Below are 10,016 nucleotides of genomic sequence, written 5' to 3'. Positions count from 1 at the left end.
GTGACCATCCTTTGCATTTAAAGCAGCTTTTGCCCGAGGAGTACTTGCACAGTTTTCAGGTAGCTTTGCATGTAGGTCTCTTGAAGCATCTTGGAGACGTTGCCACAGTTCTTCTGGATTTAGTCTGTCTCAGTTTGTTCTGTTTCTTCATTTCATTCCAGACAGACTGGATGATGATCAGATCAGATCTCTGTGTGGAGCACTGGCTGTTGTGCAAACAAAAATCTTACTGAATTATTACTATTAATGGCAAAATCGAATGTTTGGACATGTAAACTGATATTTCCTGCTGACACACTACAGCAAAACATAGAAATAACGGACTTAAAGCCATTTTCTTAGCTGGTGGAAATACTAGTGTTTATAATCATTTATAACATATATTACCGCATGCGCATGACTGTGCGAACAGCAGGAGTGCGCCACGCAGCTGCGTGCTGAAACAGGTATTTATGATGACGTCAGCAAGGTAGAGTGGCGCGCGGCGGCTGCCACTCCGGTTTGGACGCGCGAGAGCTTCTGCTCGAGACCTGAAGACGCTTCCTGAGTTTCGGTAAGCGACTTTATCTGTCCGTTTGTGATTGTAATGGGATATTTTCGTTTCTCGTAACTTATCAGGTCAGTTGACGGCCGTGTTAAAGAGTTGTTTGGTCTATCGTATCGTGTTTTGTACTCTGCAGGGTCAATCTGACATTCCGGGAGTCAAAAGTCAGTTCCGCGTGGGTTTAATTATATCAGCGGCAGTTTATCGCGTTTTAAGCGCTGTGGTAGTGGTTTAAAATCATTTTTGAATGAGCACACGGAGAGCAAAACGGAGAGTTGCTGTGATTAGTCATAGTATGGAAAGTTTTTTGCCAACGCGTCACTTATTTACATAATTTATTTTGAGTTTTTAAGCTGTGCGTTAAAATAAAAGAGCCCGTGCTAGTTTTTCATAGATCTGATTGAAAAGAATAGTCCACCAAAAAAAGAAAATTCTGTCACCATTTATTCACCTGATGTTGTTCCAGACTTGTATGGCTTGTAAGGAACAGAAGAGATGTTAGGCAGACTGACAGCTTCAGTCACCATTCACTTTTATTGTATTGAAAAAAATAGCAAAGAAAGTAAATGGTGACTGGCTGTCAGTCACTTACTTGACGTTGTTTGACATTTCCTTGTGTGTTCCAGGTAAAACAGCAAGTTATACAGGGTTAGAACAACATTAAACATTGTGAGTAAATAATTACATGAATTAGATTTTTGGCTGAACCAATTAAAGTCTTCAATAAACACATCAATTTTGTTTTATACATGTGTTTAGAGCTCAAGGCCGATGTGTCCATCCCGTGTAAACATTGAGACTGTCAGTAGGGGAGAGTGAGCTGTCGTTCACTGGATCCACCCCAGCCAAAGGACAACAGTGAACTACTGATAGATTTACACAGGTGTGTAAACTGTGTATATATTTGTGTGTGTGTGTGTATATATATATATATTAGTTCTAGAAGCTCCTCAGATGCCAGTATCATGCTATATAATTTTTTTTCAATGACAATTTTCGAAGAATATTTTGAGGTTTTTTTAGAGATTGTTTTTATTATTGTTATTGAATTATTTATACATATTGTACTATTGTTATTATAGGGCACCTGCTGCACCTGTTTATAATGACTACTCGAAGTAAAAGTGAAGGATGCCGGATCTGTGGGAGTGACCTGCAAGGTAACCAGCGGCGATGGCTGTATGCAGGTCAGAACAGAAAAGGGACACAACCTCAGACGCCGACAGACTTTTCTAGCAAGGGAAGCTTGCCCAGATCGGCACAGAGCAGCCCATGGGGTATGACCTGCAGAGAACATGTCTAATTACATTATATTTGCTATTACTGTATACATTTTTTTTTTTAAAAACGGAGATTAAAAAAATGCACATTTCTGCATAATTTTAATTACTGAAGCTATTAAAGTGCTGTGTATGTTTTAATATTGCATGTTCGATTATAATTATGTATATGATTGTTTTTCTTTTTTTTCTAGGCAGCACTTTATCACTCAGCTCTTCCCGTTCGCTCTCGAAGTCTCGTGGTCTGCTCACCCCCACAAAAGGAATCGACCTGCTCTGTGTGCTGACACATATATTAGAGCAGCCTGTACTACGTGGGAGCGGTCAGGGGGAGTTTGTATGCGGCAAGTGTGTGTCCGTTCTGGAACGAGTTTTCAAGTTTGACACCGTCATTACCCGAGTCCGAGTGCTGTCGAGCGAGAGACTCCAGAAACTCACTCAGGAACGGGACAAGATCAGGCAATGGATGCGAAGCATGTACGATCAGCGCCACCCATCTACCTCCAGGAGAAACGGACGTTCCAGTGAGGATGAAGGGGAGCGGAAGGATTCCGTAGGGGAAGGATACCGAGAAATGCTGAGGGACAACATGGCCCTCTCGGAGTATGAATGGTGGTCTGAGAAAGCTGAGTCGTGTCCGTATTATAGGAGAACAGGGAAACGGTGTCAGAAAGGCAAGATGTGTGAGTGTTGCGACTCCTTGAGGGTGTCCGACTCGGACTACGAGTCTGTTTGTGGGATTCCACGTCACTTACCCGATCAAGCCTTCACGTCATTGGGGCTCTCTCGAGAAAAATCCTCCAGCATGCCTCTCCATTGGTCGAAAGTGCCGTCTGTCAGATCCAGCCCCGCCTCGCTGTCTGGTTCCTGTCATTCTTTGCGATCTCGATCCCGCACTTCATCCGTTCAGTCGCTGGACTCTTTAGACGGCAACGATCCGTTTGATTGGCCAGAAGATCATTCGGCCATTATAGACACCGTTTTCAAAGAGTTAAGGAGAATTGAAGGAAAGCCAGTGAGGTCACCTGCTGGAAGTCGCATTCCTGTGTTGCACAGTGGGGACGTGCAGAATGGGAAGGATGAGGTGGGTCTGAAAGCGGGGTTAGTAAGGGTCCTGAATTTTGGAGAGGGTGACAACGGGACAGAGGATGAGTTTGAAGAAGAAAACGATGACATCCTGACCGAACTAAAAGATGACTTTATGCCATTGCAAAGAGAGGTGATGACTGTCAGTCTGTTTTAGATGTTTCACCCTGTTTTTCAAACGTTTTAGTTCATTTTTATCTCTCTTTTTAGGCATCCGCAGGTAGGGTGCATCATGCTGTGAAGCAGTTGCGTGAAAAACTTGTTCAAGCTCAGGCTCGCATCAGAACTCTGGAGGCACAGCTCAGGGACACCAACAAACCAACAACCGATGCTCCTGCCAAGCAGTTGAAGTCTCCGCAAGTGGTAAGTAAGACGAGGCCGGGATAATTAAGTTAAATGGCATGGGTGTTTCGAGTGATCGTGTGCACTGTGTGCATTGTGTTTAAGAGGCTTAGCACAGCACATCTGAGGCACACCCTCTCCTAATCTTTTTGTTGACTTTTAGCAAATGATGCCTTATATAGGGTATATTACAGAAGGTGTGTGGATTTTTTTTTAAAGATTGTGTTTGGGTTTGCCTATGTAGAGAGGTGTATACACGCACACATACATGCACACACACACACACACACCTCCTCTAGGAATCTTCCCAGACCAGAGGAGTTTGCCCTAGGCTTTCTTTCATAACAGGCTTGTCAGCTACTGCATTTTGATGTAATTTTCTCTCTTTCAGTCTTCATTGTGTATTATTTTCAGCTAAATGCACAAATACATTAATGCTGTCAAACGATTTCGTTTTCATATTATATATGTGTGTGTGTATATATATGTATATATAAATACACACACATGCATGTATATATTTAAGAAAAATGTTGTTTATATAAAATATTTATGATATAAATTATATGAATATAAATACATACATGTAAATACATGTTCAAAATATATACTGTGTGTGTATTTATGTACATGATAAATATACACAGTACTCACACATATATTATGTAAACAAAAACTTTTATTTTGGATACGATTAATCGCGATGAATCGTTTGACAGCACTAAAATACATGAAGAATGAATTTATACAATGGCCTGATCATGTGTTTATAGACATTTAAGCCACAATTAATGTATGAATTCCATTGCATTAAATAGAAAAAAATCAGTTACATTTATTTAGAAAGACAACACAAACGCCTTTAAAAGAAATTTGTTAGGATTCAGATGACTGAACAGTAAAAAACTAAAATATTTTTTTGTTAATTAAAATAAAGGAGAAATAAATATAAATATTATAAAAACGTAAATTAAAAAAACAAAACAATTTTATTTTTCGCCAAGGCAGCATTTCTAATGTCTCTTTAAGTGGTATTATAAAAAAAAACTAGTAAAAAGGACAAAAGCACATTACTAAAAATCAAATAAAATTCAAATGTGAACTGAAAATATAAAAATAGAAGCTAATTTAAAATGTTAATAAATATTATAATAGTATATAAATAATACTGCATAGAAGTATTTGGACAACAAAATAAGATAACATCATTTAAAAAAACAACTAGGGAAGATGGAATAACAGACATATTATCAGTAATTTAGATAGTTAATGAATTTGATGTGTTGTTATATAATGCAATGTGCTGTACTGCTGTTACATAAAGTATGATTTAAGTGTCCAAATATTTTGTGGCCACTGTACATAACTACTCTTTTATGATCTACCTTATTTCGACATTTTACAGAGTGCTGTAATTTCATAGCGCTGGTGCATGCTAGGTAGGAGCTTTTGAATGGTTGCTCACTAGTGTGAGCTGATAAGTTATATAACACTAGTGGAATGCAGTCATAAGGAGTCACAATGCCATGAACTGTCCCTCAGGCATGACATGGAGTCATTTAGCTGGGAATGATGCCTGTTTGTGAGACTAATACCTATCTGATCTGTTTTGCCACACAGACGAGTCTGAAGAATAAAAATGACCTCATAGAGAGTCTCAGCCAATCGCTGCACAGCAGAGGGAATGTAATCCAGGTGAGTACTGAATTAATGAACTCATTACAGATTCAGGATAAATACAGATTGTGTGGAGGTCACGGATGTGTTGGTGAACTGTGTGCCCTTCTCTCTTCAGGAATGTGTGACTTTGATCCAGAAGCTGTGTGCTGAGCAGGGGCTGGAATCACAGGACACTGACAAACTCATCAAAAAACTGGCCAGCGCAGTGACAGAAACACGCAGTGAACGTGAGGTCTGACTGAGAATGAGTTTTGAAGTGAAGACTGCTCAGACTTCTGTTGTTCCTAAATTAAGATCATTATAATTAATTAGTATAGACTAACCATCTGATAATATAATTAAAATTGTACCATTATTTAGTGAATGAAAGCATTATTTAGTCACTTTGTGACCTATGATTTTCCTCTTGACAGCAATCTTATAATAAATGGGAGAAAAAAAAGAAGAAAATATATATATAGAGAGAGAGAAAATAAAACATTTTTGAAAGAATTAAATACTGTTCTTTCAAACTTTCAAATAAATGCCGTTCTTTTGAGCTTACTATTTATCAAAAGAAAATGAAAAATGTATCATGGTTTCCACAAAAAATATTAAGCAGCACAACTATGTTGAATGTTTTCAACATTGATAGTAATAAGAAATGTTTCTTGAGCTCCAGTTAAGCATATTACAATAATTTCTGAAGGATCATGTGACACTGCTAAAGAGTCAGCTTTGCCATCAAATGAATAAATTACATTTTAAAATAGAAAGCTATTTAATTGTAATATTTTACAATATTACTATTTCTATATTTTTTATTTAAAAAAATTGAAGGTGAACATACTTCTTACAAAGACATTTTAGAAATGACCCCAAACGGTATTGTTTGTTTTATTCCAGTATCAACAATCTTCATTTTAAGCAGTTTTACCATGTTCTCTGGTGTTTTGACTCTTACAAGCATAGCACAAGTACATAGACAGCATACAATGAAGCTTTGGCTAACACACCCAGTCAATGTGAGTTTTGGCTGGGTCCCTGTGTTGGGTAATTAACTTGAGTACAAGAGCACTTCTGTGTTTGCTTGGTCCAGGTAACACTGGATGCACATTATTCCATAGTGCTTATAATTTTCTGTGTTAATGTTTTAATCAGGCAGTCCTGGAGGCCCAGCTGTCTGAAGCGAGCGAGAGAGAGAAAGCCCTGGAGAAACAGCTGCAGGCTATGAGAGACGCTGGCAGAGAGCGAGACAGAGATCTCATCACACTCAACACTGTGCTCCAGTGTAACCAGGATGTTATTAACGTGAGTCAAACAAATAGTGCACTTATTCAATGATACACACATACTGTTTATTTAATCACTTGGTTAGTAACTGCTGCCTGCTATTATCCATGAGTGCTATTCACTGGAGAGTAAATGAGGCATTGATGCCTCTTATGCAGAAAACAGGGTTCTCAAAGTGCAATGGGTTTTAGTCTCCGATTTATTTAGCCTGGAACGGCAAAAATCAATCAATGTTTTGTATCTTCAAATAGCACCTGCGTGTAGAGCTTGCGGAGCGGGATCGAGCCCAACAGGAGATGATGAAAGAATGGGAAGTGTGGAAAGAGAGAGATTCAGCTCTGACTGCACTGGTGAAGGAAAACAAAGACTATATTTCCCAGCTAAAGGAGGCGATGGAGAGTTCACGCCGAGATGTGCAGGTAGACATGCCGTTATCTTCCTCTCGCTGTCTGATTTGACTTCTCTTGCAAAGTGCTGTTGATTTAGTTAATGGATAATTTCCAGTAGTCAACTATTAACATTTTGGCCATAGGCACTCTCAGACTCACTGATTGGACGGGGATTGGAAGTGGGCGGGGCTGAGGCTGGATTAGTCAATCAGCTGCGAGAGAAAGAAGCTCTGCTGGCAGCGAGCTTCAGAGATCGAGAGGAGCTCAGTGCCACCATGCTGCAGGAGATCTCAAGACTCTCCTCGGCCTTAACCGACGCCGAAAGCATCATACTGGTAACGTCTGACTAAATCATAACTTTAATTTCCCATTGTGGCTTTTTCAAAAAGTTCAACTCATTGCCAATCATTTTTAGTGTGCTGAATATCTCAAAAACCTGAAAATCTGAATCTAATGAATGTACTCCATGATTTAGCCATTTCATGATGCAACAGAAAAGCAATTTGCGCCACCTGGTGGTGTGTACAGACATTGCTCTGGCCAATAACAGTAAAAAAATGTTTTACTGAAAGTAAAGAGCTTCAAAACCATATTTATTCTGTATGAATTTCATTATAAAATTAACAGAATTTGAAAGCTTAGACTAGGTTTCATATCAAAAAGCAAGAAAGCACAAACTTTTAATTTGTGGATGGTAGGTGTGCTACAAATTATGCTTAGTGAAGTTTTGTTCGCTCATCAACTGAAAACAGCATTTACTATATCTATGTTCAGACAGGCAGCAAAAAAAATGTGCATATCCAGGTTTTTGGAAGTCTGGACATCAAAACACATGAAATCTTTATCTTTTTTTTCAAAATCTGATTGAAATCACATTTTGGAGATGGTCTGATTTGCCTGCAGACTGAGCATAGCCTTAAAAAAAGAGTCTTTAAAAATGAGAAATCATTTTTGGGCCCTCCAAAACTGTTTAGGTTGAAACCTAAATTTGTTTCTGATTATTTTTGTTTGCTGAAATTTCGATGCATCACTACCAGTAAATATTTTATGAACATTATTTAAAAAAGCATGACTTAAGAGAGCAAAATGTCCAAACCAGTGAGCTGTCAAGATCTGGTTTGTAAGTTTTCATCAACATGCCTTCATGTTCTTTTAGGACCAAAGAGAAAATCACAAACAAGCCATCACTGCACTATCAGAGCAACTCAAGAATACACTATTAACATTTTGGCCATAGGCACTCTCAGACTCACTGATTGGACGGGGATTGGAAGGGGGCGGGGCTGAGGCTGGATTAGTCAATCAGCTGCGAGAGAAAGAAGCTCTGCTGGCAGCGAGCTTCAGAGATCGAGAGGAGCTCAGTGCCACCATGCTGCAGGAGATCTCAAGACTCTCCTCGGCCTTAACCGACGCCGAAAGCATCATACTGGTAACGTCTGACTAAATCATAACTTTAATTTCCCATTGTGGCTTTTTCAAAAAGTTCAACTCATTGCCAATCATTTTTAGTGTGCTGAATATCTCAAAAACCTGAAAATCTGAATCTAATGAATGTACTCCATGATTTAGCCATTTCATGATGCAACAGAAAAGCAATTTGCGCCACCTGGTGGTGTGTACAGACATTGCTCTGGCCAATAACAGTAAAAAAATGTTTTACTGAAAGTAAAGAGCTTCAAAACCATATTTATTCTGTATGAATTTCATTATAAAATTAACAGAATTTGAAAGCTTAGACTAGGTTTCATATCAAAAAGCAAGAAAGCACAAACTTTTAATTTGTGGATGGTAGGTGTGCTACAAATTATGCTTAGTGAAGTTTTGTTCGCTCATCAACTGAAAACAGCATTTACTATATCTATGTTCAGACAGGCAGCAAAAAAAATTAGCATATCCAGGTTTTTGGAAGTCTGGACATCAAAACACATGAAATCTTTATCTTTTTTTTTCAAAATCTGATTGAAATCACATTTTGGAGATGGTCTGATTTGCCTGCAGACTGAGCATAGCCTTAAAAAAAGAGTCTTTAAAAATGAGAAATCATTTTTGGGCCCTCCAAAACTGTTTAGGTTGAAACCTAAATTTGTTTCTGATTATTTTTGTTTGCTGAAATTTCGATGCATCACTACCAGTAAATATTTTATGAACATTATTTAAAAAAGCATGACTTAAGAGAGCAAAATGTCCAAACCAGTGAGCTGTCAAGATCTGGTTTGTAAGTTTTCATCAACATGCCTTCATGTTCTTTTAGGACCAAAGAGAAAATCACAAACAAGCCATCACTGCACTATCAGAGCAACTCAAGAATACACTCAAGGAGCTGAGAGAGAAAACCAAGGAGAAAAAGGAGGCTGAACTAGGGTGGAAGAAGGAAAATAAGGAGAGAGCTTTTGAGGAAGGAAAACTAAAAGACAATCTTCAGAAGAGGGATAAACTCATAGAGGTAAATAACCGGTTTCTAAACTTCTACCAATGTAACACATCCTCCATGATCACAAATTACTGACGTATTTTCTTGTTTGCCCTTCATAGCAAGTTCTTCTGGAGTTAGAGGAGCGGGACGGCGTGTTAACAGAGCTACAGCAAAACATCTCTAGCAGACTTGGACCCAGAACAGCCCTCAAACACACACTGTGAGTGTGTGATTAAACGCATACTGTGACTTTATTGATGTTGTGTATGTAACATGTTGAAACATATATACACTGAATTTCATAACTGCTCAATATATTGTTAATGGCACTACTTCCATTAAGTCTTTAAATCTCTTAATTTCTCAAAAATAGGAATCTAAAGCAATGGTTCATAAAGTTAATTCTGTTAAATTCTTATGGTAATTCTCTAGTTGTAAAACCGAAAGGAAATCAAGACAGGCCAATGTATTTAAGTTGTGAATGGTGCCATTTGCATGTTCTGCCAGATTGCTCAAAACTGAACTTTTGAGAAAGCTGAGTGTATATTATGAAATGTATTTTTTTTTTTAGTTTATATGAATTTATGACCTGGCCATTACTGGTTGCTTTAGTAATTTAGATTGAACACAGCCATATTGCTCAAAACTGAACTTTTGAGAAAGCTGAGTGTATATTATGAAATGTATTTTTTTTTTAGTTTATATGAATTTATGACCTGGCCATTACTGGTTGCTTTAGTAATTTAGATTGAACACAGCCATAAAATTTTCTGATTACTTCCCACACTTCCAGATTGTGGTTCCAAGATTTACAGTTACACGCACATGCTTTGATTATTAATAATTATTTTTTCCATATTCCCACAATCCCTACTGCCATTATTATTACTAATGTCTAAATTGTTTTTATTATGAGTGGATATATTGAGTACTGCTTTTCTTATTATTGTTTGATTTGTATTTTTCCCTATGTGATTTTCCATGTGATCTTATATTTGTTCTGTATTTAT

The 10,016-nt window shown here is 37.9% G+C and overlaps 1 protein-coding gene across 2 annotated transcripts; it reads left to right on the top strand.

The window, feature by feature from the left end:
- Window positions 1–458: 458 nt before the first annotated feature.
- Window positions 459–9,633, top strand: LOC107586839 (uncharacterized protein PFB0145c). 2 transcript variants are annotated; one of them, XM_016274389.1, is made up of 13 exons: window positions 460–553; window positions 1,171–1,213; window positions 1,304–1,427; window positions 1,627–1,821; window positions 2,019–3,043; window positions 3,121–3,273; window positions 4,873–4,947; window positions 5,048–5,164; window positions 6,073–6,222; window positions 6,456–6,623; window positions 7,831–8,022; window positions 8,845–9,036; window positions 9,126–9,633. In XM_016274389.1, exons 4-13 carry the CDS (start codon window positions 1,650–1,652, stop codon window positions 9,228–9,230), a joined length of 2,349 nt encoding a protein of 782 aa, XP_016129875.1. In that variant the 5' UTR covers window positions 460–553; window positions 1,171–1,213; window positions 1,304–1,427; window positions 1,627–1,649; the 3' UTR covers window positions 9,231–9,633. The 2 variants fall into 2 exon arrangements, with proteins under 2 accessions (XP_016129881.1, XP_016129875.1); XM_016274395.1 differs by lacking the exon at window positions 1,171–1,213 and having other exon boundaries at window positions 459–553.
- The last annotated feature ends 383 nt before the right edge of the window (window positions 9,634–10,016 follow it).

Source organism: Sinocyclocheilus grahami, unplaced genomic scaffold (assembly GCF_001515645.1).
Source record: "Sinocyclocheilus grahami isolate Dianchi unplaced genomic scaffold, SAMN03320097.WGS_v1.1 scaffold6.1, whole genome shotgun sequence".
NCBI classification, from domain to species: domain Eukaryota; kingdom Metazoa; phylum Chordata; class Actinopteri; order Cypriniformes; family Cyprinidae; genus Sinocyclocheilus; species Sinocyclocheilus grahami.
This window is presented reverse-complemented; position numbering and strand designations above follow the sequence as displayed.